The sequence below is a fragment of the Lasioglossum baleicum genome, unplaced genomic scaffold (genome assembly GCF_051020765.1).
Source record: "Lasioglossum baleicum unplaced genomic scaffold, iyLasBale1 scaffold1479, whole genome shotgun sequence".
Lineage (NCBI taxonomy): Eukaryota > Metazoa > Arthropoda > Insecta > Hymenoptera > Halictidae > Lasioglossum > Lasioglossum baleicum.
Genome location: NW_027470538.1, coordinates 10,634 through 36,414, shown reverse-complemented (window position 1 = coordinate 36,414; position 25,781 = coordinate 10,634). Strand labels below are relative to the sequence as shown.

Genomic DNA, 25,781 nt, shown 5'->3' with positions numbered 1-25,781 from the left:
ATTCCGAGCGGGACTGAGTCGTCACGGAACACGAGGAAACGAGCCGAGTGCTCGGGATTCCACGTTTTAGGTCATCGTTCGTTCCGATTCTCAGATCCGTCCTGTTTTTTCTCATACTCGTTATTATCGCTCGCCGGATGCGCTTCCCCCTCGTTCGAAACCTGCACCGCACATGCTACATTTTTCCCCAGCTTCGTTCGACTTCGATAAAGGGTACAAGGACGCTAGATCGTAATCGTTGGATCACCGTAACGAAATTGCAGGAATTTAAAGAAGAAAGGAGAAGAGAAATGGGAGAAAGGGCGGGAAACATCCCTTGGCGGTTCGTATTTCCCGCCCTGGGGAATCTCGATTGGAATGGCGACGCGCCCTCGTAACCCTCGTACGCGTGATTTCGATGTCGGTGCGCGATATTCGATAGCAACGGGATTTGCTCGGTGGAGAGGAGAACGCGCCAGGGTGGTGGAGCGAGCGGCGGTAAAGGAAAACGGGGCTAGGAAAGGAGGGTGAAAGAGAGGAGAGATTGGGATGGGTTGTGTCGCGCTGCGAGAGGGGGCTGCTGGATCGGAGACGGGAGAGAGAGGCGATATCTGGACAGGGGGCAGGAGCGGAGTGCGTGCGAACGAGCGAGGACGGCTCTGCTCGCCTTTCCTCCGCGTTTCCTATGGCTGCGTGAGTGCGTGCGTGAGTGCGTCCGTGAGTGCGGCCGTGAGTGCGTCCTCACCGGCAGGTACTTTCGATTTCCAGCCATCGCCGAGCCTTCGCCGAGCCTTCGCCGACGCTGCACCAGGAAGCGGCCACGACAGTTACCATCCAGTGAAATAGCACGTCCACTCGTTCGCTGCGCATTCCTCCCGGCTCCGTGTGCGTGCGTGCGTGCGTGTGTCAGTGCGAATGCTCGTGCGTTTCTCCACGACAGGTGCCTTCGATTTTTTCCGATTATCCTCCGCCGAGCTGTACCGTTCGCTTCGGCCTTCTACGCCAGAGGAATCCAACCGAATTTTTCGTTGACGACGGCGACCAGTATTCGAGAGAAATACCATTGCTCGAGAGAAAGAGAGAGAGAGAGATAGAGAGAGAGAGAGAGAGAGAGAGAGAGAGAGAGAGAGAGAGAGAGAGAGAGAGAGAACGATACAAATAATTGACCGGAGAAACGGAACGTGCGTTCTGTCAACCTCGTGCTCGCGTGACCGTGCATATGCGACGGAGACGTGGATATTCGAGGGAATCGTGGCAGCTGCTGGTAGGTTTGATCGCTTGGAGATTCGGTAGGAGCAGAGGATGAGGACGGAGAGTGGCGGCGGGTGAAAGAAAAAGGATTCGTTTTGACAGAGCGCGAGTGGTCGGAAGGTGCGGTGGGGGGAGCGTGCGGCGTGTCGCGTAGGCTCGGGCGCGCGGTTGCGAACGCGCCCATCGCGCGTCCAACATGGCTACCACCAGCAACACGACGACCAGCGCCGGCGAAACCAGCGGCAGTAACGTGCCGCAGTGGAAAAGGGACTTGATTCAGCGTCGTAGGCAACAGAACAAAGTTCTCGCGAGTAACGGAGCCAGTGTGAAGCTATGTTCGGCGGTAATCGGCTCGTCGAGCACGGCAACCGCCGGGACAACGGAATTGCTCGATCCGACCGGTGGTATTCAAGAACAGTGCATAACCGGTAATGCGTCGTCGAGAACGCGGACCGGCAGCAGCGGAGAGGACAGTGCGAACATGGTGAATAGCTCGAGTGCGAACGGTGGCAGTGGCAGTGGCAGTGGTGGTGGTGGTGGTGGTGGAAGCGCCATAGCTGGTGTCGTTGTATCTTCTTCGCCGTTTTTCTCGAGAGGGCCGGCGTGTGGCGCCATCGTCACCGGCGGAGTCACCGCCGCCGCTGCGGCCGTCGCCGCCGCCGCCACCGAGGGAACGTCGGCGGCAGTCGCGTGCAACATGCGTCTCGAGGTGGACCTCTCGTTCTGCTCCGACTCGGAGGATGTTGCCAACGATACGCTGAGCAAGTCTTCGACGGACATGGAGCGGAAATCGGAGCACGGCGACAACTCGGAGATGGAGGAGTCGAAGCAGGAGGGGAAAGGGACGGATTTGTTGGTGAACTGCGACGAGCATCGGGGCTGTCGGACGAACAAAGTGGAAAGGGACCTTTTGGCGGATTTGTCGAAAACGAAAAGCGGGAAAACGGAGACGGAAATGGCGAGGAATCGCGCGGCCAGTGACGACGGAGAAAGCGACAGCTCGGAGGAGCTGCAGTACGGGCCGGGTATCGTGAATAAACTGAAGAGCAAGTACCTTAACCTGACTCTGAAGGAGATGAACAAGAGCCGCGTCTCGGTGCAACGTTTCAGACGCGCGGCCAGCCTGGAGGATCTGCTGGACTGCGAGGACGAGCCCGGCGAGAAGAGCGCGAGGAAGTACACGAAGAGGACGACGAGCGGGGCCGCGACGAAAACGGACAGGTACAGGAACGCTTGCCGCGGCAACGAATCGATGAAACGAGCTCGCAGCGTGGAGACTCTGATGAGGTACAACGGCACCGACGAGGTCGGCAGCACTCACGGCGTGTTGTCGGGCCGGCGTGACCAGCAAACGGGTTGAAACAGGAACCGATCAACGACCACATTATCCTGATCGATCGGACCACCGTGAAGATCGAGAGCCGACTCGGCGAGCTGGACAGGCCGAAGGCGGTGAACAAGCCGAAGAGGATCAAGCCGTTGCTGGCGGAAACGGAGCGGCCGCCGCCGGATCTAGTCAAGACCACCATGAGGATCTTCGAGGGCTCGGCGAAGAAGCTGAAGCCGAAAGGCGAGGTCGCGGCGAAAGTGGCCACGTTCAAAACGATCAACGACACGTTCAAGGCCCAGGCGCAGAAGAAGGTAGGGCCGAAGCCACCGATCCAACCTAAACCGTTCGTGAACGGGAATTCCAGGCCGCCTTCTTCCCCGAAGAAGATCGTGCTGCCGCAGAAGCCGACCGCGGAGCTGATCGAGACGCAAGAGGAGTATCACATCGACGGGGGTGATCACCGACCCGATAGTGCAGTCGGTGTCCTCGGTGGTCAGCAAGTTCCAGCAAATCGAGAAGTCGCATTCCCCGTCCCCGTCGCCCGAGCCATCCTTCAAACTGAAATTCTCGCCCGCGCCCAGTCCCGAGCCTCAATTAAGTAAATTAAAATCCTCTCTGGAGATCAGCGTCAAGTCACCGCCCGTAACGCCCGTTCTTTCCCCCAGAATTTCCTCGCCCAGGTTGCAGAGCCCCTCGTCTCCGATGAAGGACACGCTCAGGCAGAGTTCCTCGCCGCGCTTGCACAGCCCTCCGTCGCCGATCAAGGATCTGCCCAGGCAAAATTCCAGCCCCGTCCACAAGCCGCCGCCGAGTCCCAGCAGGGAGCTCCTTCGACAAATCTCCGTGCCGGAATCTGGCAAGCTGACGCGGCCCCAGCCGCAGCCGCCCGTCGAGGAGATCGTCGCCAACGTGTTCGGCGTGGAACACCCGAGGGCAGCAGCAACCCTCCGAGAGGATACACAGTCCCACGGAACGGGAGAAACCCTCGGAGGAGTGCAAGTTACCCTCGCCCGTGGACGACAGTCCCAGCGACGATGAGCTGCTCGCGGAGGAGATCGACGGGCCCAAGACCATCTCGAAGACCGCGCTGGAGAATATCGCGAGAACCGGGGTCACCATGCAGTTCAGCTTCAGCGACAAACCGATCTCCAACAAGAGTTACTTGCCCGGGTTCAAGCAGAACGGCCAGAAGCTATCGGACGAGCTACAGCCGGATACTCGAACGGATACGAAGCCCTCGTCCCCGTCGCCGTCCTCGTCGTTGTTGCTGGAATCCCGAGGCAAGTCGTTTTTGTCCGGCGGTTCGACGAACGCCGTAACGGAGCAAGACACCGCGACGACGGTCTCCTCTAGGCTGCAGGAGAGGCTAGAGCCGGACAAGTGCGACAGAAAGATCGAAGAGAGCAAAGAGGACGTAGAGACCAAAGTAATCGCGGAGAACAAGCCGATCGGTGCTATCTGTAGCCTGGGTCTGATCAAGTCTTCGACCAACACCTCGTATCCCCAGGGGAACGAGTCGAAGACCATAAGATGCCAAAAAACCGAGTCCCCGCCGCAGAAGCAGATAGGGATAATAAGACCGCTGGTGTCCACCAAGACGCAGCATCCTCAGCAGAATCTGAGCAACCGAGAGCTGGAGAAGAATCTGATCAATCGAGTGAAGAGCATAGAGCAACCGACCAAGGGTGGTGGTCAGCTTGAAGAGCGCCGACGAGATTCAGCCGGCGAAAAAGGCCAACACCGGCGGCACCGGTCTATGGGAGACCAAGCCGTGGAATCAGCAGAACAACACCATGGTGTTCAATTTCAGCAACCGGAAGGGACGTGCCCGATTATATCGAGAACGACGGACTGATCATCAAAAAGAAACGGGAGAAGCCGAAGGTGAGTCATCGGTAATCCCTATTCTCGTTCGATCTCCCTGTTATCGCTCGGTGGTATTCGCAACTCTTGTCCAGAGAGGGTGCGGCCGACAGGTATTAACCTCGGGCACCTGTCCAACGATACACGCGGCCGAAAGTTCGTCGATCGGAGGATAAGTCGCGAGTCTCGAGGCAAAGTTTACGAGCGACATTCCCTTCCGGTCGGTTCGATCGGAGACAACGGGAAACCTAAGGATTCGTGATCGGACTGCCAGTGGATTTGCAATTGGCACGGGCCGATGATGGTATACCCTGTCACGGACCACTTTCTTTTCGTACGTGTGCATATCGTAATCGAAGGCGTTTCACTTTCTTTAATATGACCGAAGGTAACAAAAGCGTTCTCTGGCGTAGAGCGGTACGTGCTCTCGCCGCGGCGGCACACGTAGAATTTCAAGTGACGTCTGAGCATTCGCGGCACGCGGTCACATTTAACCAGCCCGAACACGACATTTATTTGTTTTCCATTCCAGCCTCGGGTAGAAGGATGTCGCGCGTTCAACTCGTCGTAAACTTGTCTCGCAGCTGATGCCTCGCCGACCGAAACGGTAACGCGACCCCCTCTGACAAATACGCGCTTCTGTTCCACGGCAATACGACACCTGACTCTCTCTCTCTCTCTCTCTCTCTCTCTCTCTCTCTCTCGTTCTCTTTCGCGTTCTCCGTCTATCCTTCTCATCTGGAGCTTTGAACTTTTCAACGGCCTAGCCAGCCCGTTAGGCCGGCGCTAGAAGTCTATTACCACCGGTGAAACCGAGTGAAAACCGAGCATAGCCGATGTTCCATTGAAAACGCAGAAAATTAAGATCGCGATCGGCAAATCGAACGCTGACTTTCTCGTATTAGATAACCCGGAAGTCCGATCGTCCGGTCGAACGCGAAATGCCCCGCGATTTCCTCGGGTCCACGGTAATTTCTCTCCGAGCGAACGCGCCGATCTCTTATCGCGCGACCTTTCGCGAAATTCCGCGCCGAGACTCGTTTGAAGCCGGCGTTAACGGGATTTCGGCGAATCGGCGGCCGGAAAAGAAGGAAGAACCGCTCTGTCCCGATATAAAGCAGGACCGTTTAACGAACCGGAAACTGGAGCGTGCATCGAGATCGCGTAATCCTCGGGCGAACTGCACGAAAGAGGAATAATACCGAAAGGCGGTGGAACGCGTTTGCCACGACGCGTGGAACGGCACTCCTCGTGACACTTTTCCATCTTCCATTGGACGGAATCGCGTCGCGTCGTCCTTGGATCGGCTGCAAAGGCCTCCTGCAACGGAGAAGAATTCTTTCGCGACCACCTTTTCCTCCCGTGGAAACAGCCAGGCTCTAAGTGGGTTTCCTCGGGTATTAGGACCGAATTTCCAACGGCGACGTGGAAATTCGTGACGCGCGTCCGAACGAGGCTTTAAACGCGGCGAGTACGCGTTCAGGAAGCCCCTGCTTGTCCCCGAAACAATTAGATTAGTCTAAGGACAAAACGGGCGATGAAATCAGCCGATTAACACCTACGCGATCCTGTTTGCGTGTTCGCCGCGTCGCGTCTCTCGCGTAAAGCCGCTGTTACACCTTCCTCGCAGCCGCGGTGCGTGCAGAGGTGTACGGTTACGCGTGTATATGTTTACCTTTAAGGAGCCTGGCCTCGGGCAGAGGTAAAATTTCGCGCGTCGCGCGTAATTCGATTGATGACACGTCTCTCTCTATGGTATCGCGTTGCTCGTCTCGCTATCGGCTCGCCGACCACCGCTACATCCTTCTCGCCGGCGGTAATTAATCGGAGATTAAGCAGGCTTTGGATTGCGCGATAACGAGGTTGCACGGACCTGCCCGGGATCCAGTTGCGAAACCGAATAGACACCGGTAAATGGCGTTAATCGATCGAAAGTTCCCTCGGTTCTTGCATCTCTAGGCGCTGACGAAAAGTCGAACGGAGAGGAGGAGGGTAGAGATAGCATCGCGAGCAACACTCGGTCGCGTTAATTAACCTTCGACGACCTCGTAATAATTACGCAACTCGGAGCGTTGCACCTGGCAGCGTTGCTCGAGCCCCTGAGCGCGTCGCGATCCAGTTGATCATCGCGGGCCTTGATAATTGGTCTAATTAATCGACGAAAATATCCGGCGTAGCCGTGGGTCCGAGCTCGTAACGAGGTAAAAGGCTCCCTTCACCGTGTGATGCGCCAGTACCGGAATTAGGTCGTGGAACGATTCTCTGTTCGGAAGACCAGAGTCTCTTCTTCTTTCTCCGATCTCGCCGCCGCCTCTTCGAATATTCGTCGCTCGCTCGATCCACGCTCGGCGAACGATCGGACGCGCCGCGCCGCGACGCGTTCCTTTTCCGCGCTCGTTCGTTTCGTCGGCCGCGGAGCGAGGCAACGCTCGCGGATTAAAAGTCAAAACCAGCCGGATCGGATATAATCGAAAGAGGAAAAAAAGGAGGAAAATGAAACAGAATTCTTGAGAGTACCCTCGTGGAATTCCTAGAGGTAGCCGACTGAAACGACGCGCGTTTCGTAATGCAGCCGGAAAGAAATTAATTGCAGAACAGAGCGTTACCAACTTGGTATTACGTCGGCCGAAAGTACACACGTGCTTTTATTTCATACGAGACTGGATCGTCGTCACGCTGTTCCAGGTAAATACCGTCGATAAGCCTGCTCTCTCGCCGCTTCCAGAAATAACGATCGCAGGCAACGATAAAGAAAACCTATGTTTCGGCGTTGCTCGCGCGGTCGAACGCTTGTTTAGATCCTCTCGGTTCGTACGCGTCGGCCGTGCGCCGCGTCCCGGTGTTTCTCGTAACGGTAAAATCTTTCACGATCCTCCGAAAGTTTATCCCCGGTGAAAGCAGAAATTACGTGGCATCTCTCCCGTGTTAATTGTGCCGCGGGAGAAGGAACGGCGGCAGCGATAGCGGAAATAAAGAATTCCGCGTGGCCGCCGGTGTCCGAGTTTCAATGGCGCGGTACTCGGCTGGAAAGAAGAAGAGGAGTGGAAAGTGGCACTGGCCGGAATAATCGCGGAGGAACGCGTGGATGTTGAGCGATAACACCGGACCCGTTCCCTCGCCGGTTGCCACCGGTTATCCTCCGCTGTTATTACGCCGGTTACTCGGGTTGGCGAACGCGCGACCGATATCTCTCGGTCCTGTCACCGTAAACGCGCGATTAGCCGCCGCTCCGCGCGCAAGGACGTAAGAACCGGAAGGGAAGCACGGCCGATGATTACGCGTTATTACACAACCATTAAATGCGTTTCTTCGCTTTCCGTGTTATTACTGTTATCACGAACGCGCTCCGCGGTAAACGCTCGGCCGCCTGACGTAACACGCCGCGCGCGTAACAGTCGGAAAGGAAAATCGGCCTCGTCGAAACGCGCAACGACCGTGCCTTTCCTATCTTTCTCCTTAAAGGAAAAAGAAAAGAAAGAAGGAGAGAGAGAGAGAGAGAGAGAGAGAGAGAGAGAGAGAGAAGAGAGAGAGAGAGAAAAGAAACGAAACGAAGAAGACCTGTGAAGCGTCCCAGTTGGACTGCAGGTTAGTCGTACGCATTCCTCGGGCTGGAAACAGAAACGAAACGGTGTCCTCGGGCTTAACGGAAGTACACTACGCTCGGAGTAGCTTGTTTCGCGTCCCATTCAACATCGATACACGTTCCTCGCCGCGTGTACGCGCTTATCGCCGAAGATAAACACGCGCTATCTTCGTGCAAATATACGCGTTCCTCGGAAGGGTAACCAGCGGCTGGTTTAGGGTTCCTCGATGACTCAGTCTCTCCTGTTATTCATCGATCGGTAATTACGCAGAGGCGAGCAAGTCGATACGGACTATCGCCGATGCGTCACGCGGACGAGTTTCTTCGACAATCGACGCGTCGTGCTTACGCGTTTTTTTCCCGCGTTTATCCTGACAGATAAGAGGAACGCGGGGCTGGGCGTTGGAAAGGAAGCGATACATACCGGCTGGATCGGGAATTTTGCAAGCGCGTGCCCTCGGCTGGGATCGCGGCAGAGAAAGGAAACGTACTTGGGTGCACGCGTATCGTTGGAAGAACCACCGTTCCCTCGTTTCGTCGGCAGGTTTACCGTATTGCATGTACGGTAATCGAGTTTACGCCTGCAGAAGGTATCCTTGACCTTGTTTCTTTCGATAACCATTACCGCAGCCCGGAATCGGCATCGCGCGTGCTTTTCGCCTTTCCCGGTTCCGCGAATCCGCGCCATCGCGTCGCCTTCCTTCTTTTTTCCCTTTGCTCCGGCTCGGTCGACAGCCGGCCAGCTGTCCGCTGTAAACACGCGGAAATCTTATCGCGGCCGATAATCGCGAGTCGTGATCGATAATTCAGCAGGGACGAGCGATCCGAGAGGAAGACGGGGCGCGCGGCTATCTCGATGATACGATAGAGATGTTTCTTTGGGACACGGGAGAAAGGAACGAATTCGCAGTTGCCCCGGAGGATTGGCTGGCGGTCGCGGGAGGTCGCGGAGGTCGCGGGAGGGTCGCGGCTGGCCGGAGAAATTGCCGGGTAGAAGTTAGATAGCCGATCAGCCGGCTGAGAAACGGCAGCATCGCGGCTGGTGACATTCCATAAGACGCTATGGGAATTGTCGTATATGGCGGTGGTAGAGGGACGCGAGGTAGAGATAGAGGCTGGCCGGATCCGTTATCGCGTTTCAGGCTGGCTCCTTAGGCCGGCCTTCTAAGGAACACTGCGCTCTAACGATCGTGTCGCAACCGAATCAACCGCTACGATTTTTGGTATGTAGGCCACGCGACAATAGCCGCTGGTTTCTTCGCGTTGCTCGCTCTTCTCTTCCGTCCCTCCGCGAACAATGCATTCTTGCATAATTGCCGCGCGGGAACGCGTGTGTGTCGCTCGCCATTGGAAATTCGATCGACGCCCGGAGCGGTCTGCGAAATCCGAATTTGGTCATTCCAGTTCTCGGGCTGCTCGCGCCGATGTTCCTCGCGTATCCGCCGATTCGTCATCCGTCTTTCTCCATCGCCACGCGCTCCGTAATTTTCAGCACGTGATTCCGAACCGGCGGAATGTGTCCAGGACGAGCGGAGAACCGGTTGCCGCGCGATACCATCGCGGCAGCAACGTTCACGATCGGCCGATTTATCCTTTCGTTAATCCCGCTGATCGATAATAATTACCCCGAGTACGCGCCGCGAGGATATCGAACGGCGGAAACTGGTCCGTAAGTCTGGGCCCGATACTCGGGATTTTTCGGGCCGCGAGCTCGATCTACGATCCGTGACTTATCGAAACTCCATTGGGGAAAATTAATCGCGGCGCCGAGTGGCGGGACTCGAACGCGATCGCGGGAGAATTAACGAGGCAACGTTAATGAACTTTTCTCCGTTGGCCGGCACGACTCCGGATCAGCCAGCTGGTGCATTCCTTAACCCCATTACCGTTTACGTTTTTATCATCGCGGCCAGGCGGTAAATAAGCCGCGATGGGCCCCGGCCTTCGGGTCTGCCGCGAGATCGAAGAAATTTATATCGGCTGTCGTGTCCCCTCGGTGGACAAATTCAAACCCGGGAGAATCAATTTGCCCGGCTGTATCCGCTGCGCGTTTATTTCTCGCCCACTTTTTCCCCGCTCCCGTAATTGGCCCGCTCTGGCTGGATATTAAAACCGGGGACTGCGCTTTTCCGACTCGCTCTCTGCCGTGACCTCGTTTGACCTTGAACGGTCTCGGGGCGAAACTCGACTGGCAACACACGGGCGCGCACAGCTGGTCGTAGGTCGAATTTGCATTCGCACGCGGTTCCCCTCGTCCTTCCCCGGTTCTTGCGTAACGCATCCAGTTTTCGGCAGAGACGCGTTTCCCATCGACGATGCGACAGAGACACGCGCCTTTTCAACCGACCAATGAATTCTCTTCGACTGTTACGGACGTCGAAGGTGAATACCGCGCGGCGGGCAATTAAAATCCTGCCGCGGGATTCTCGATCACCTTCGCCGACTTTAACGGCGATCGGTCGGCATTAGGAGCAGCAGGAAAAGCTCGATCGGTCGCGTTCCGTCCGTTGCGATGCCTCTGATAGGAAACGAGAAGGACGGAAAGGTGGATTAATCTCGACGACCCGTGAATCACGCGTGGACGCCGCCGACGCCGGCGAGGCCGGCTCGAATTTAGAACGCCGACGCGACGATGCGTCGGGACGAGTCATAACGACGCGCGATGGAAACGACGGGGGCGAACTTTTGGCCGGCTGATTCATAGGATTCGGCTTTGACTAAAACGCAGCGGCGAGAGAGCGTTTCGCAGCTCGGAGGAGAAATAAATTTTGTCGCGTCCGCGAATAGACGGAGAATAAGGCAGGGGCGTGGTTTCTCTTGCATAATTCCGGTGTCCCGCGTCCCACGGGACGGCGGCCGTTCGAATTGATGGCGAACCGGAGGGTAGAACAAAGGGGAGAAAGTTTCCGCTTTGAGGAGCTCTAGGTATCGGAGATAAAATCGCGCTCTCGGCCCGACGCCGAGACTTATTGTTCCGACGTCTGCGTAAGTCGCGGAGGCGTCTCGCGGAAGAAGTCTTCTCTCGGACCAGTCCTCGAGGAAGTCACCTCGCGCAGCCTAGCGTCTCCTTCTCCTCATCTTCGCGATACGCGTACTTCTTTCCCGATAACGTCGGGTCGTTGATTTCAAGCGAGCGAGTTTCGACGATTCGCGAGAACGCGATTATCCGTCTGCGGTAGTTCTTTCCCGAGAACCTCGATATCGAATCTCGACGGTCGCCCCTCGATCGGACCCGCGAGTTATCGACGATGAGTACCACCGCGCTTGTTGACTCGTCTAGACAATTAAAAGATGCGGGAAATTTGTCCGCGATAGCGTCGAAGAATCTCGGCCGCGATCGCATTGTTCGGCCGAAATTGGATTAGCAAATTCTTTAGGCAGAGACGTGCTCGTTAGACGTCGAGTGCGTGCTCCACAGCGATCGCATCTTTCTGCGCGTCTCGTCTTCCCTTTCTCTCTCTCTCTCTCCCTCTCTCTCTCTCTCTCTCTCTCTCTCTCTCTCTCTCTCTCTCTCTCGAGGATCGTATCGCGTTCCCGGCGCTTCTCCGTATCTAGGACTCGACTCGGAACCCTTGACACCGAGTAGAGGACGAAGGTTTTCTTTCTAGACACCCGGTAGATCGGGTCTCGGCCTCTCTGGCCGGAGAGGCGACTCGAGCGCGAGTAAAGGGCCCAACCTATGCGGGCCTACACCTCCGCGAACGCAGGTGTATTCGGAGCGATATCGTCGGGACAGCGGCGCGGTGGACTCGTGGAGGGTTCAAGGCCCAACCGGCGAAGAGTGATACCCCGGTACGCACGGAATAATGGAAAGAAACGTCCTGGGAATTTCTCATGGAGTCAGGGACCCCGTCTTTAGGTTCATTGCCGTTCCCTCCTTCGCCTATCGTCGCGTTTGCCCTCGAATCGGCCCGTTTCGGGCCCCCGTTCCTACCCGACATCATCCGCGACAACTACCGTGTCTCGGGGAAACGATATCTCGGTTGCAATTAGGGCTGAGACGCGACCGCGTTGGATGATCGAAAAGGTCCGGTCGTAAATCATCGGTTGGACCGGCGATCGGTCGGGCTCGTAAATTCGAGCCGGCTCGGGCAAGACGCGGAATCGACCACGGTGTAATCGTTAGCTCTATTTACGACACCGACGCATTAGCGTTAATTCCAAGGTGTCAGAGCTAATCCGCCTAGCTGGTTCAACATCGCGCGAGATTGCGCGGCGAGCGCGGCCGATTTTTCTCACGATGCCTTATCGCGCGAAATCGCTTGCGTAGTATGCCCGCCATAATAAAGCGATACACTAGCCGCGAATATATCGAGTTACTTTCTTCTCACGACCGCATCAATGAACGCTCCTTATCGCGCGATGAAACTCGCGGATCGATTAATTTTCCGGCGGCGAGCGCGGCGGGAAATTTGAAAAATTCGCCGCGCGATCTGATCGATAGCTTTGCCGTTGCGGTGCACTCGGGCCGCCGCGTTACATTCAAATGCAGGCATTGCGTTACGCGGCCCCGATCTCTGCTCGTCCGTAATGTGGCTTCGCGTTATGATCCGTGACCGCATTTTTTCTTAGATCCCGCCGTTCAACCCGAATTCTTTCCACGCCGCGGGTGAGAAGAGGCGAGAGAGATTGTCGCGAGGAGGAAGAAATCACTTTCGAGAGATCTCGGGCGAATACCGAGGCCGGAACTAGACCGGAAATCGTGCGATCGTTTCGTTTCACGCGCGATTATGCCTGGAGGAAATGGCCGAATTGCCGCGCGCGATCGTTCCTCGAGATCGCCGCGATGGCGCAACTGCTCGCGTCGCGGCGTCACCCGCTCGGATTTTGCCACGCGTCGACGGGTTTCGAGCGGGCGCGTTATCGCGCGAGATACGAGCGTAAATAAGTGGGTACTCTCGGTATCTGTAGATACGAAGACACACACGCATGTGTCAGGAAATTACTGGAATTCGAAGGACGGATGAGCGACGTGCGTGTCGCTTTTGGTTCGGACGCGGTTTCCAAATCGACAGGAGGATGCCCGTCCGCGAAATAATTGAAAGGCGGCGGATGTCGACGAATAACGCGCGGTCGACACGCGTGTCGTTCGACACCGAGAGCTCGGAGGAAAGGTATCGTGAAAGTTACGACGCTTATGGTTATCCGCACGACCGCGCGCTTCGTCTCGCCGCGAGCTCTCGATTCCGCTCTCGCTGCGGCCTTTTCGGCGTCGGTTCCGATTCTTCCGTTATTTCCATCGCGATGGAAATGACGATGGAAATGGCGATGGAAATGGCGATGGAAGTGACGATGGAAATGGCGATGGAAATGGCGATGGAAATGGCGAGCCAGACGAGAGCACGTGGGCGCGAGCGAACGCGAAATCCGCTTTGGCCGTAAGAGGCTCTCGGCAGCCGGTACCACGCGGGCTTCGCGTCAATGGACGTCGGCCGTTTTAAGGAAAATCGATCGTGCCAACGAACGGCGAAGGATTTTTCGTGGCTGATCGAAAGGACGGGCGCGCGTTTCCTCGGAACTCGGTCGACGAGACTGGAAAGTCACCTCGCCGGATTCCACGCATCCCGTTCCGATTTCCAGAGCTCGCTCTTCTTTTTTGTCTTATTTTTCTTCTCGCTACCGGCAGGTCGGTGACGGCGGTATCATCGTGTTGGACGCGACGTTGGACTCGTCGTCGACCGACGACGCCGAGTGGGAGCTGCCCGGTGGCCCACCCTCGCCCTGCGCCATCTCCTTCTTCAACGACAACGTTCTCATCAACGGACGCAGCAACCTCTCGAGGTCACCGAGGAATCACAAGGTAAGCCGACCGATATATCGGCGACTTTTTTATTCGACCAGGCAGAAATCGGCCACGACTTTCGCGTGAAACGATCGTAATTCGTTTACCTCGAGTGTCAGTTTCTTCGCGGCGATATCTCGCGTTAGACGGAAAATCACGACGCAGAAAGTCGAAGGATGACGAGTGGAAGCGTTTAGAATCGTGTATTACAAGCGGAAAAAATCGGACGTTATCGGGTACACGATAAGCTAGGTGAACTTGAGAGATTCCGCGAAAGCCTGGTAAACATCGGCGTTAATAGGTGTTGCATTTATCGGCACATCCCATTACTTTTCCATTTCCTCTTTTTCTTCGAAAGATAAGTCGATATATAACGAGTTAACATCTCGCGATCGGCCGGGGCCCGTTATCTAATCTAATCAGCTGCAGCTCCATGGTTGGGATCGCGCCGCAGGAGCTCGGCTAAGTCGAAAAGCAAACGACGTAATACCGTAACCAAGGCCCTTGGCTCGCCGTGGGAATGCGCTTTCCCTCCTCAAAGAGATTGTAAAATATTCAAGGGCGAGCTGCACCGAGTCTCCCAGCTTCTTTCCTCCTTTCTCCCCCGGTAGCTCCGTAATTTTCACTCCTTTCGGGACAAATTTTCCCCTCGTTTCTTCTCCCGGTCCGAAGTCACGTTACACCCGCAGGCTCGACCCTTTTCGCTCGAGAAGTGGCCCTCGGTCCCTTGCTAGCAAAATTCTAAAAATTAATTACCCGCGATGGCGTTTCGGGCGGTATTCTTCTCGTACAAACGGATCTATTTGCGAAATCCTACTCGGCGCTAATTAGTTTACAAAAGTTAGACGAGTTAGACAAGCTAGGCAAGTTTGCCGGGATAATTTAGCTTCAGAATATCGAGGGTTCTCTTCGATTGCGCAGAATTTTATCGCGAAACGTTTCCTAGGCGTTTCGCGTTGTATAACAGAGAAGCTCCGTTACAAGCTGCATGCTAGGTGTGTAACGAGTTTTCGTCACCGCGATAGCTTATCCGCGTGTTCGCATCGATTCGCGAAGTAGTCGTCGCGCCGAGTCACGTTCGACGCTGCGCGATTTAGGATTCACGCGCTAAAACGTTTCCTTTTACCGTGCCATTCCCGCTCCGCGTGGTATCAAGCGTTTTCCACGCTTCGCGATCCCGTCTTTCCCCCGATGTCTTTTCGATTTTTACGCCCGCGAGGGTTCAACGAACCTCCGCTCCGCTCCGCTCGGCGAAAACTCGCGATTAACGAGTTTCGGTGGAACGAAGGTATCCCTGCCGGCAGAACGCTCGTTTTACCATAGCTCGAAAGCGGATTAAACGATACTCTCATTTCGAACTATGGATAATCGTTCTAAATAATTAATGTGCTATAACATTGTACAGGCGCGTCATTAATTTTCACGGCCCAACTTCTCCCGGCCGGCTGCCATTAAAGACGAAATTGCTCTTGAACAATTTCCACGATCGATTCGTCTCCGGTTAATAGACTAGCGGTTACGACGTTTCGCCGAGCGGATTTTACGTTTCGACACCGCGTGAGTCATGGCGAAATTCGCAAAGCCGATCTCGCGGTCGGTCCGCGAGACTTCTTATCGAATGCACGGGTCCAGAATGGGCGCAGAACGTGTCTAGAATCAGTCCTTGGTCGTTCAAAGAATCGGTTATCGAAAGGAAAGGAGAGGAACACCGCGCTCGCCATCTCGATGATTTAACCTCTGCCGAGAGATCGGAGAGACTGGACGACTTTCTCACGGGCTCGAGTTTACGCGGATTCCCGTGACGATGGAACGATCGGCCTACCTGTTACCACTGTCGATTTGCAAAGTAAAAGTAGCCGACGCGCGAACCGGCAACGATTTTCGAGCAGCTTCTCGGCCGACGAGTTAATCTACCGTGTTCCATGGGAACGCCGCGGAACTTGCCCGATTCCTCTTCGTCCGAGAGAAAAATCCCGAACGATATCTTGTCGCTGCCGCAGGACTCTGGCATTCCTGCGAGACCGCCGGTGGAAAGTAGGAAAGTCAAAGGTGAAAGGACCGCTGCGACTCTTTTTCTCCCCGTTTCCTCGATTTCGTGTCCGACGAATTAACGAGCCGAGCCACGAGAGCAGATGGGATTTTCAGAAAATTGCTACTTACGTAACGACCTCGTGGGTTACCGATCGATCGCGGTGGGTAATGACGACGCGATTCATCCTCCGGGTAATTCGATTTCGCCTAGCTCCGCCTAGATTCCTTGTCCGTTTCGATTTCGGTATGCAATTAACGGCGCACGGGCAGCAACCTTTAATAAGATGTTACGTAACGGACGATATGAAAAATGAAAACCGGTAAAAGGGGCGATTTGCATATTGGAAAGTTCCTGCCGGATAGGGGAGTAGGGAGTAGCGGTGTTCCGGGGGATTCTGGGAGAAAACGCGCGAGGGGATATTTTCGCAGTAAAAGCGGCCTAAACTATCCGCGCGCTGGCTCGTCACGCTTATTGTCCGGCGATCGATCTTTCGGCCCGCGTGACGAGAAAACCGATATCTCCTGAATCGTCGATTGTTCGCCGATGCGTCGTATTTTCTTCGCCGGATTTATACCGACGTCCACGGAGCGTATCGGATCGATAGAAACTCCGGACAGGCTATTATACGACGTCGGAATTCCATCGCGACCGTGAGTTATCGCCGAGTAATTCTCCGGCAGAAAATGCAGCCGTTGTTCCACCGATCGCCGATTCCCGGCCACCATCTCCTCCCTTCTTCTCTTTGCTAATTTCCATGGGGAAAAATCTGCATCCCGCTGGAGAAAGGGGGAAGGAAAGGTAGCGCGTTTAGAGCGTGGTCGGATGGAACGCGATCCAAAGACGATAAAGGGACAAAGTTGCGCGAGGCCGCGGAGAGCCGCGGGTTTCACAGTTAGCTCGGCTTAAATACCATTACCTTAAAACGCCGCGGACCGAAAGCAAAGCCGCGTACCTAGCCATAAAAGTAAGTATCGCGTAAAGTTTATCTTCGCGACGCGAAAGCATTTCCGCGCGCTTAGAAATCGCGCGAACGCGCGCACCAGCGCGATTACTTGTACGCTATATTCGAATTTTATTGAACGCGGAGGAATTCTAACGGTGAAAAATTACGCGGCTCGGGAAGCCGTCGAGGGAGAGGAGGACGCGTTGCTCAACCCTGTTTGCGTCTGGCCGCGGAAAAATTCGTGGAAATTCCACGGTGCCTCGTTTGCGCCGCGCGTTCCGACTTCTTACGCGGACCAATTCTCCGCGGAGGTTTCGTCACTCGGAGGTTGATCTAAATACTCCGAGCAGCCAGGTGTTGCTTCGAACGAGTTGCCCCGAGGCGGAAAGGGAGGAGAAAATTGGTCGATTTTCCGATCCGACGCGCCGTGAAAATCGGCACGAAAGAAGGAGGAACTTTGGAGCGAGAAATTGTGCCTGTTCGGGGAAGGAACAATCCGTTCTTTACGATCCACTTTGTCTCGGCGCGAGTGTCCTACGGTTTCACCGCGGTAACAATCGGTTTTATCGCCGATACGGACCCCTGGCAGGGGGGCCCCCGATGATAAAACTGGCGCGCCGCGGCGCTTGGCGCGCTCGGCGCGCGTGCCTCGAACAAAGGCTCGGCTCGTGCGAAATTCACTGACCCTGTTCCCGGTCGAACGTTTCAGCACTGCCGCGAATTTCTCTCCTGAAATCGAAGACGCGCGAACAATAACGCAACCATCTCGACCGCGGGAATTGAATTTTCCTGTTCGCGTAATACCGCCGCGAGTAAACACGTGGGATTCGTAAAACTCGACGCGTGGCTGGCTCTCGCAGAAACCGTCGCCAGCCTTTCCGCTTATTTCTCTCGGGACACCGGGCGATTATAGGCTAATGCGCGTGACAGCTTCCAGCGGAATGGTCTTTTGACTCGACGGGTACGATAGACGGTGGAAAACGTGCCCGCTTCTTCGCTTTATTTTACGCGTCATCGAGCGAACGCCGCTCGCGTTCTCGAGGAAGAAACAGCTTTGGGAATTACGCTGCTCGGCCTAATCGATTTTGGCATCGCGATGCCGGGACGAGCGCCCGAGCCGTAAACTCGAAACAAGAGGTTAAATCGAGTTTAGCGCCGGTAAATTGGCAGTAAGGCAGATTAAAATTCGAAGATAACGAAGGAGCTTTCCCGTTTTATTGCTCGACGTTAAACACGCGTACAGCCGCAAACTGCAAACGATTCCGAGTGTCGAGGAGTTAAACGACGCCGTTTCGACGCCGTTTCGACGCCGATGCCTCGCTACGCTCGCCGTGTCGGATCAACTATCCTTGCGATGGTCGTTTTTTCACCTTGACGATAGTCACGCGCGATCTGCGAGAGGGGAATCTAAATATCGCGGTGCGGTAGCTGGAGCAGAGGCCAAGATTAACCTACCTCATCCTCCGAAAGGAATGCCGCAGACGCCGCGGACGGAATAGATTTCCATCGAATTGATCGACGAGCTATTAATTAATTAACCCGTTTAATACGCCGGGACGTTGATAAAAGCAACATCATCGCTTGATCCTTAATGGAGTGGCAAGTGGTTCCGCGAGAAATGGCGGACTGGCGATCAACTTCACCGTTGCTCCTGGTTCTTTTATTAATAGCGATCCGTGAAAGGTAATGACCGGCGCTCCGGTGTGAAGCCATTACGCCAGAGACATTACGCGTGCAGCATCTGATAATGCGAATAATCACCAGTCGGCGCGTGTACTCGGTCGCGCTTCAGGGCTGCGCTCCTTCCGTTCAACATCGCCATCCACACCGATCTCTTCGCTATCGATCCTCCTCGACCTCCTCCTTTCGCCAAATTCCCGGAGAAAATACAACCATTCTGTTATCTTCGATATCTTTATCGCGAAGAAGTCTCGATAGGAAGGATCGTAAACTTCCGCGCGAAGCCCAACTGCGCGTTTCGTCGGTTATCTAAACAACAGCGAGCGCGCTGTATTTACCGAAATTTCGCCGATAAAGCCGCTTATCAAGTCGACTACCATCGTAGGACGGTGCCGATGTAAACAACGCGTGCGCGCAAAAATTCGCCGAAGAGGCTGTAAACGTTTGGCCGTTATGCAAACAAGGGAACGGTAGGTTGCCACGGCGAACGATTACAAGCTGGAATTCTCGGAATCGTCTCGCTGCTCGGCGATAACCGCGCGGACTATGACGGAATCTCGTTGCATAATCGGGCTGCTCGGATGAAACGCGAACACACACGGATCGTCTTCGAGGGACGATCGGGAAGGACGCGTACGAGTTTATTCGCTGAATCGGCGCGCTCGCCCGTCGATTTGTTGATAATCGTCAGCGATTCCTCGCCGGTGTTCTTCGACGTCCTTGGCCAGAAATAAATCGACGATTCAAAATTGTTGTTTATACGCGGCCCCGTTGTCTCCGACGGGATGGTTACGTCACCGTTTTGAGCGAATTTCGAACGGCCCAATTGCTCAATCGAGGACCGCATTCCCTGGCAATCAAGGTTACCTTTCGAATTTTCGAGTTTCGTCACCCGTGCAGCTTCGATCCGCGATACGGGCACGGTCGATTTCGACATATACCGAAGAAAATGGCGCTTATCGGCGTCCGGGGGATATTTTCGCCGTTGGGCGCGCGAGCGTCGGTGGTCGTCGACCTTAGGGTGCCGTCAACTCCCGCAACAATTGCGAAATCGTTCCGTTCGAGAGGAAATTGCTCGGCCGGTGATTCTCGGGGCCCGATCGTAATACAGTTGCAGCGTGCGAGTGAAAGAGATACGAAAATCAATCGCGATTCGCGGCCGGCGAGCGACCGAAGCGCGGCGAGAATTTTTCTACTCGGCTTGGCCTTGCCGGGCAGGAACGCCGCTTCGGATCGGAAGCGGTAACGAAAAAGGAGAAAAAGCCGCGGAATTTGAATTTCTAATATCTCTCTCCGTTGCGGAAAACTCGCCGGGTAATTACATTTACGGACCGTTAGTATCTTATCGAAAAGAACCGCGGCACTGTCTGCGTCTCATCTGCCGCGTTCACCTCGGCTAATTCCTCGCGGAAACGCGATTATTTCTTTCCTGGTAATTCCACCTTTCGAAAGCTTATATTTTTAATAGTCAGCGATCGACGTCGGCGTCGCCTAGGGTGATCGAGAGGTCGATCTCGGTTCCGAACGCGATTCAGGATTAACGACCTTGGATCGGGGAAAGACGCAGTCTTCGGAAAAAACGCGTTCTCGCGGCGAGAAAAGTGGCGTCTTCCTGCAACGATTTCTTTCGCCTTGGAAGAAACAACGGAAACGTTTCTCTAACGTTGTCGCGTCGGACGATACTCTCTGTACACTAATAAATTCAGCCGGTGTTGCCTCGTAAATACGCCATTGCTTTGTAAGCTCTTTTCAAGGAATGTATCCTACGTGCATCGTCATTGAATAGGTCGCTCGGCGCGTATGCAAATGAAGAAATAATGTAAACACTCGTGGACGCGAGCAATTTGCTCCTAACGCGTGTGTGCGTGTGTGTCTTGCCTCTCTCTACACGGTTGTTCCTCCGATAACGGTATTCGAACCGATCCATCCGATCGACAGCGAATACCTCTGTAATCTTGGAAAAATTCGGTTTAATTGCTGCTCGCGGATAACGTAAATCACGAGGATAGCTCGGCCCGACGCAGCCGCTTCCTCGTTCCTGAAACCTCGTCATCGATTCCCCTCCATTCTCCTCCATTCTCCTCCATTCTCCTTCATTCTTCTCGATCAGTCGGCATTGGTACGCTCGTAGGAGGAAAAAGCTACTCCCTTCGTGGCTGATCGCGAAAGAATTCCTACTCGCCGAGGCTTTTCGTTCTCCCTTGGTCCACTCTCGGGGCCCGCGTTCCTCGACTGTTCCTCGGCCGGGCTTATAGTCCGCCGGTCGGTTTGGCGCGATCGGGTCGGAAGTTGAAATCGGCTGGACGAGGACGTAAATCGAATGGAAGAACTATCCGGTGGTTGGTTGCTCTTTCTGATCCGCGATACCTCATGGGCCGTTTAATCTTGTCAGCGCGGGGAAGATTACAGGTTTTGCCAGACATAACGGATGCGCGCGCGCGTCTAGTTTTTACTGCGTGGAACAAGCTTTATGCGTCCATTTGACGCGGTCGTGCGGCGAGATACGCGCGGGTGTTCACGGGACCAGGGAACGGGGCGTCGCGACGATAAATTCCTCGACGCTTTTATGTTGCCTACCGTACGACCGAACCGACTCTCCGGCGCGGAGAAAAAGCTTTGGCGTTACAAGTCTGCCCGTTCACGGCCCCCTCGGCCCCCGACGTTATTCCAGGGTTCGCGTTCGCGCCGCGTTAAACTTTATGTCCCCTCGCGTTCGGGAATTATCCTCGAACGAGCCGCCGTCCCGAGCTAAACGGCGCATCCGTGAAACCAGTGCGAATAATTTATCGGCAGCCATAACGTCTTGGTCCGCTCGTTCTCTCCGAGTGCTTGCACGTTGCGCCTCCGTTCCAGGCGTCGCTGGAATTTCGGCGCCCGGCCCCGCGTTCCGAGCGCGCCTCGCAGGCGTCTCATAGGCGTCTCATAGGCGTCTCATAGGCGTCTCGCAAACGTCTCACAGGCGTTACGAGGCGAGCCCGCGCGTGTGGGACGTGAAATGTAACGCGTAATACGTAAAAGTCCGTTTGGCTTCCTCTTTCCATTGTCCGCCGCGATAAACGGTTTCCTTTCTCGCGGACGATAAGGGACGCATTGTTTGGTCGGGTCTAGTCGAGAGTAACGGCGCGTCCGCGACATTGTCGACGCCGTTCTTCCTTCCACCTCGGCCCCCTCGGCCCCTTCGGCCGCGTCGGCCGCCGCTCGAATCGGGATCGAAAAATTCCTCGGGCTCGAGGTCCGTGGCTGTCCGCGAGAGGAACGCAGTCGAAAACCTGTGGCGCGAACACGCTCTCCAAATGAGACGGACGTTTTTTTTACCGATCGTAAAGATGCAAAGCAGAACGAAACGACGTCGTTATCGAGATTCCTATTTATCTCTTCCTTAACGAGACCGGCCAACAATCCGTTCGCGGAACCTTCCGAATTCGTTCCTTCTCTCTCTCTCTCTCTCTCTCTCTCTCTCTCTCTCTCTCTCTCTCTCTCTCTCTCTCTGTTTCTCTGTCGGAATTGACAGCCGCTTAAAATTACACGGCATTGTCCCGACGCGTTATTACCGTACGACAGGATGGTTTTTCTCCGAGGTTTAAAAGGTTCTCGTAGAGTGGCACACGGCTCTGGTCGTGAATTTTTCCTCGTAAACGTTGGTTAACGAGTAGACGCGCACGGCTTGCACCGCGCTCGAGCTTGATTTTATGGTCGAGAAGGCACGCGCGCGACACAAAAGGTTTACTCTCTTTTGAGGGTAGTTCTGTTCGCCGTTTTCTTCCTGAAAATCAATATACCGGCGACCAATGAGCGCGAGCCTCCATGGTCCCCCATGCATCTCGGTTCGGGGAACGATTTGACGCGAGTCGGCACGCGAAACGCCATGGTTGGCCTCTAAACTTTCCATCTCGATATTTCCCTTTACCCGACGGTTTATCCGCTGCCGCGTAATTTTCCCGTCGAGAGGAAAACCTTTTCTATACCTCCTCGTCCACCCCGATATCTCTTTCGATGCACGCGCGCCTCGGTATTATTTGAACGATGGAAACGTTATCGCCGGAGAAAATATTCACGCCCACGTGCGAACGCTGGTTCGCAACGAGTGAGGTATGCACCGGAGAGAGAGAGAGAGAGAAGAGTTAGAAACAGGTGATTATACCGTGCAACTTCTTCCGATCGCTGTCGATCACCCGAGACCGATGGTCATCGGTAATTAACTGGCACCATTAATTAACTAGGACGTTGCGGACGTCACTGGCCCCGATGGACTGGCGCGTTCTCTCCGAACGACTGGTCGGACAGGCGATCCGAAAAATCTGCTCGCCAGCGACCGACGTGCCAATTTGTTCTACCGGCGTTCGCTGTACCCGCGCGTACAGTCGAAAACGTCGATCGAGATTTATGGGACCCCATCGGTAAAACCTCGCCGAGTCTCGATGGTTTGGGCGAAAATTCGGGGACGTACGCGCGCCGCATGGTCGATCGTGGCGATTCACCAGACCAGACGCGGCTGTGTCGGAGTTTGGCGGCTTGGTCGACTCGGAAACCGCGCAGACACGGAGTCAACCAGCGAGAAGTCAACCTCTGCTTGAAATAATCGACGGTACTGTTACCGCTGCTGTACCAGTACTGCTGCCCGGGCTCGAGGATTTATTCGCTCCGTCGAACTAATCGCGCCGCCATTCCGGTCACATTTCGCGATCGCGAAACTAAACGCGAAATGCCCGATTCGATTCCGCCTCCGTCCAATGGACCAGGCATGCGTGTACACGACGAACGATTCGTCCGGTGGTTTTCGCGGGAAAGGAGGAAACGGCCCGGTGGCAACGCTCTCTCGCGATGCTAATTTCTCCGGCGAGAAATCGGAGGACGGAAGCGGCCCTCGAGGCCCGAAATATCCGATACGTTCGGGGAACAGAGACCGGCGAGATTCAGCGGCTCTCTAGAAAAAGAATTGCTTTCTCTTTTGATCGCGTTCGCGGAGGAGAGACGGAGGAGAAGCGGAGGAGGAGAAGAGGCGATGTCCTCGCTCTCGCAGTCGAAAAAGCATCGAGTGTGACGGGTTACTGTTATTCCAGGCTGCATGCCGTTGTTTGTTCTTCCCGTGTCTTATTTGTAACCGACTGTACACGCCGTGTACGACACACAAAAGACGCGTAGAGCTGTTTTCGCGGTGTAACCGTCTGGTTCACAATGGTCGCGTGCCGCGAATACAGTCGGGTCGCCGCCGATGCTCTTTGTCCCCTCGAATGGATCAATTTGCCCCGTTTCCGGTAGGCAACGCGATCGAATTTTCGATCATCGATCGCCAGGCTAATTCCTCCGCGTTATCGCGGAATCCACTGATATCGGTGATTGTGTTTCAGCATCGGATACAATTCGACGACACGGCTACCCGTACCTTCGAATATCCGAGCGAGGCGTCGATGCTGGAGGGTGAGAGCAGCGTGGATGGCGAAACTTCCGGTTCCGTCGAGCAATCAACTCCGATCAGCAATAAAACGTCCTCGACCAATTCCACGACCAGCATGCCGACCCTACTCGGTAATTTTAATCGCTCTTTCTTGTTACCACGAGCCTTCGTCGCGATCGTACCAGTCTCTTCCCTTTTCTCTATCTCTCTTTCTTCCTTCCCTTCTATTCTTTTACTTAGGAACGCCCGTACCGAGTGTACCGTTCCTCACTAAACTTGTATCGTTGTTTTCGGTTTTTTTTCCAGAGGCGACGTTCATACACCACGTTGTATCTCCCGTGAACAGCTGCAAAGAATTGCAATTCCTCTTAAACGTTGACCCTGTGAAAGAGTCTCTAGTGTAAACTATAGTCCCATAAGCCTCTAGAAACGCTTCACTTTCCCTACGCTGATTTTAGACGACAGTTTTTTTCTTCTTTTTTTTTTTTTTCTTTTTCTTTCTTTTCCTTTCTTTCTCTCGTTCCTTACGCGTCCGAGTAACTTTCCACCTCTCTCTTTCTCTCTCTGTCTGTCTGTCTCTCTCTCTCTCTCTCTCTCTCTCTCTCTCTCTCTCTCTCTCTCTCTGTCTGTCTGTCGTTGCCATTACTTTCAAAATGTTTCGTTTAGTCCTTTGCTGTATGTGTCGCACGCGCGTTTCTCTTTGTCCAACTCGCCTAGACAGCGTAGCGTGCTGAAAGCTAGTGCTTGTTCCCCGCAGGTGGTGGTGGTGGCCTAGCCAGTTACACTCCTAGCAAAGTGGACTTGACGTCCGAAGGGTTCGAGCTGGGCGTGACCAGAGCCGTGTCCTCGACCCCGTTCACCAGCTCGACCTCGACGTCCTCGTCGACGCTGACCACCGCGACGACGGCCCAGCCGGAGAACGAGACCGAGGTGGATTACCTGAAACCGGCCCAGGACGCCGGAGCATGGGGCTCCGAAACCACCGGCGATCTTCTCTACTGACGCGACTACTGAGACCACTAGCCGGAGAGAGTCGCAGCGTGAAGCGGGAAAGTCGCTGGAAGCCGTGGATAAGCCCTCTCCGAGAGGAGAGGAGAGCTGCAGCGAGGAGTCGCCGATTCCGACTGCCAGGAAGACTAGAAACTCTCCGCGAAAACATATTTTTCTTTGCCCTTTTTCCGTAGGCGGGAACGGGAAGAGGAGATAGTCTTGGGCAGAGAGGAATGGAACGGTCGACCACGTGACGATTGCTCACCGTATGAATAATAAGGAAACTCTGCTACTTTTCGAGAAATGCATCGCGCGACGCGTTCGCGATCGGGACACGCCTTAAATAGAGATAGTTCGCTGTCGTAAGAACTGCGCGCAATAACTTTTACCGATCCAGGAAACGAATCAAAAGCGGAGAGAAGCGGGAGGAAGAACGTTCGGTCGAGAACGCGTCGAGGCAGAAGGCGATACTTTCTTAGGTAATTTAAGCGAAAAGACAGTATCATTCCAAGTATATGCATTTACTTTGTATTACTACGATAACGAAGTGAACAGACTTTTCCTAAGTAACGCGTAAAATTCAAACTGCCAAGGTACGTCAGTGCTTTTCTGTTTTCGATAGCACTTTAAAGAAACGGAGAGCCCGGTGATCGGTGAAATCTTTCGGGGCAGACAGAAACGAGGAGAAACGAGCATATCACCCTTTTTGGCACATTTTATAACAAACGAAGAGAAGTCGACGATGGGACTGAACATTTTCTAACCTTTTTGAGATTACCTTAACGCGTTGAGCCGTTTAACGTTCGAGCTGCCAGTCGAAGGCGAGACTTTTATGAGAAATTTTTGCAAAATGAAAAGAAGGAGAGAGAAAGGGGAACGATCGAGCGCGAAAGAGAGATCGATCGAGGAAAACGAAAGAGAAGAAGAGAGAACATTGAGACACACGCTCGATT

The 25,781-nt window shown here is 54.6% G+C and overlaps 1 protein-coding gene across 1 annotated transcript; it reads left to right on the top strand.

The window, feature by feature from the left end:
• Positions 1-1,426: 1,426 nt before the first annotated feature.
• LOC143220726 (uncharacterized) lies at positions 1,427-24,840 on the top strand. The gene is given in 9 exon segments (XM_076446327.1): positions 1,427-2,572; positions 2,575-3,009; positions 3,011-3,493; positions 3,495-4,244; positions 4,246-4,380; positions 4,382-4,444; positions 13,633-13,806; positions 23,792-23,969; positions 24,596-24,840. Coding segments are annotated over 9 exon segments (3,609 nt in total).
• The last annotated feature ends 941 nt before the right edge of the window (positions 24,841-25,781 follow it).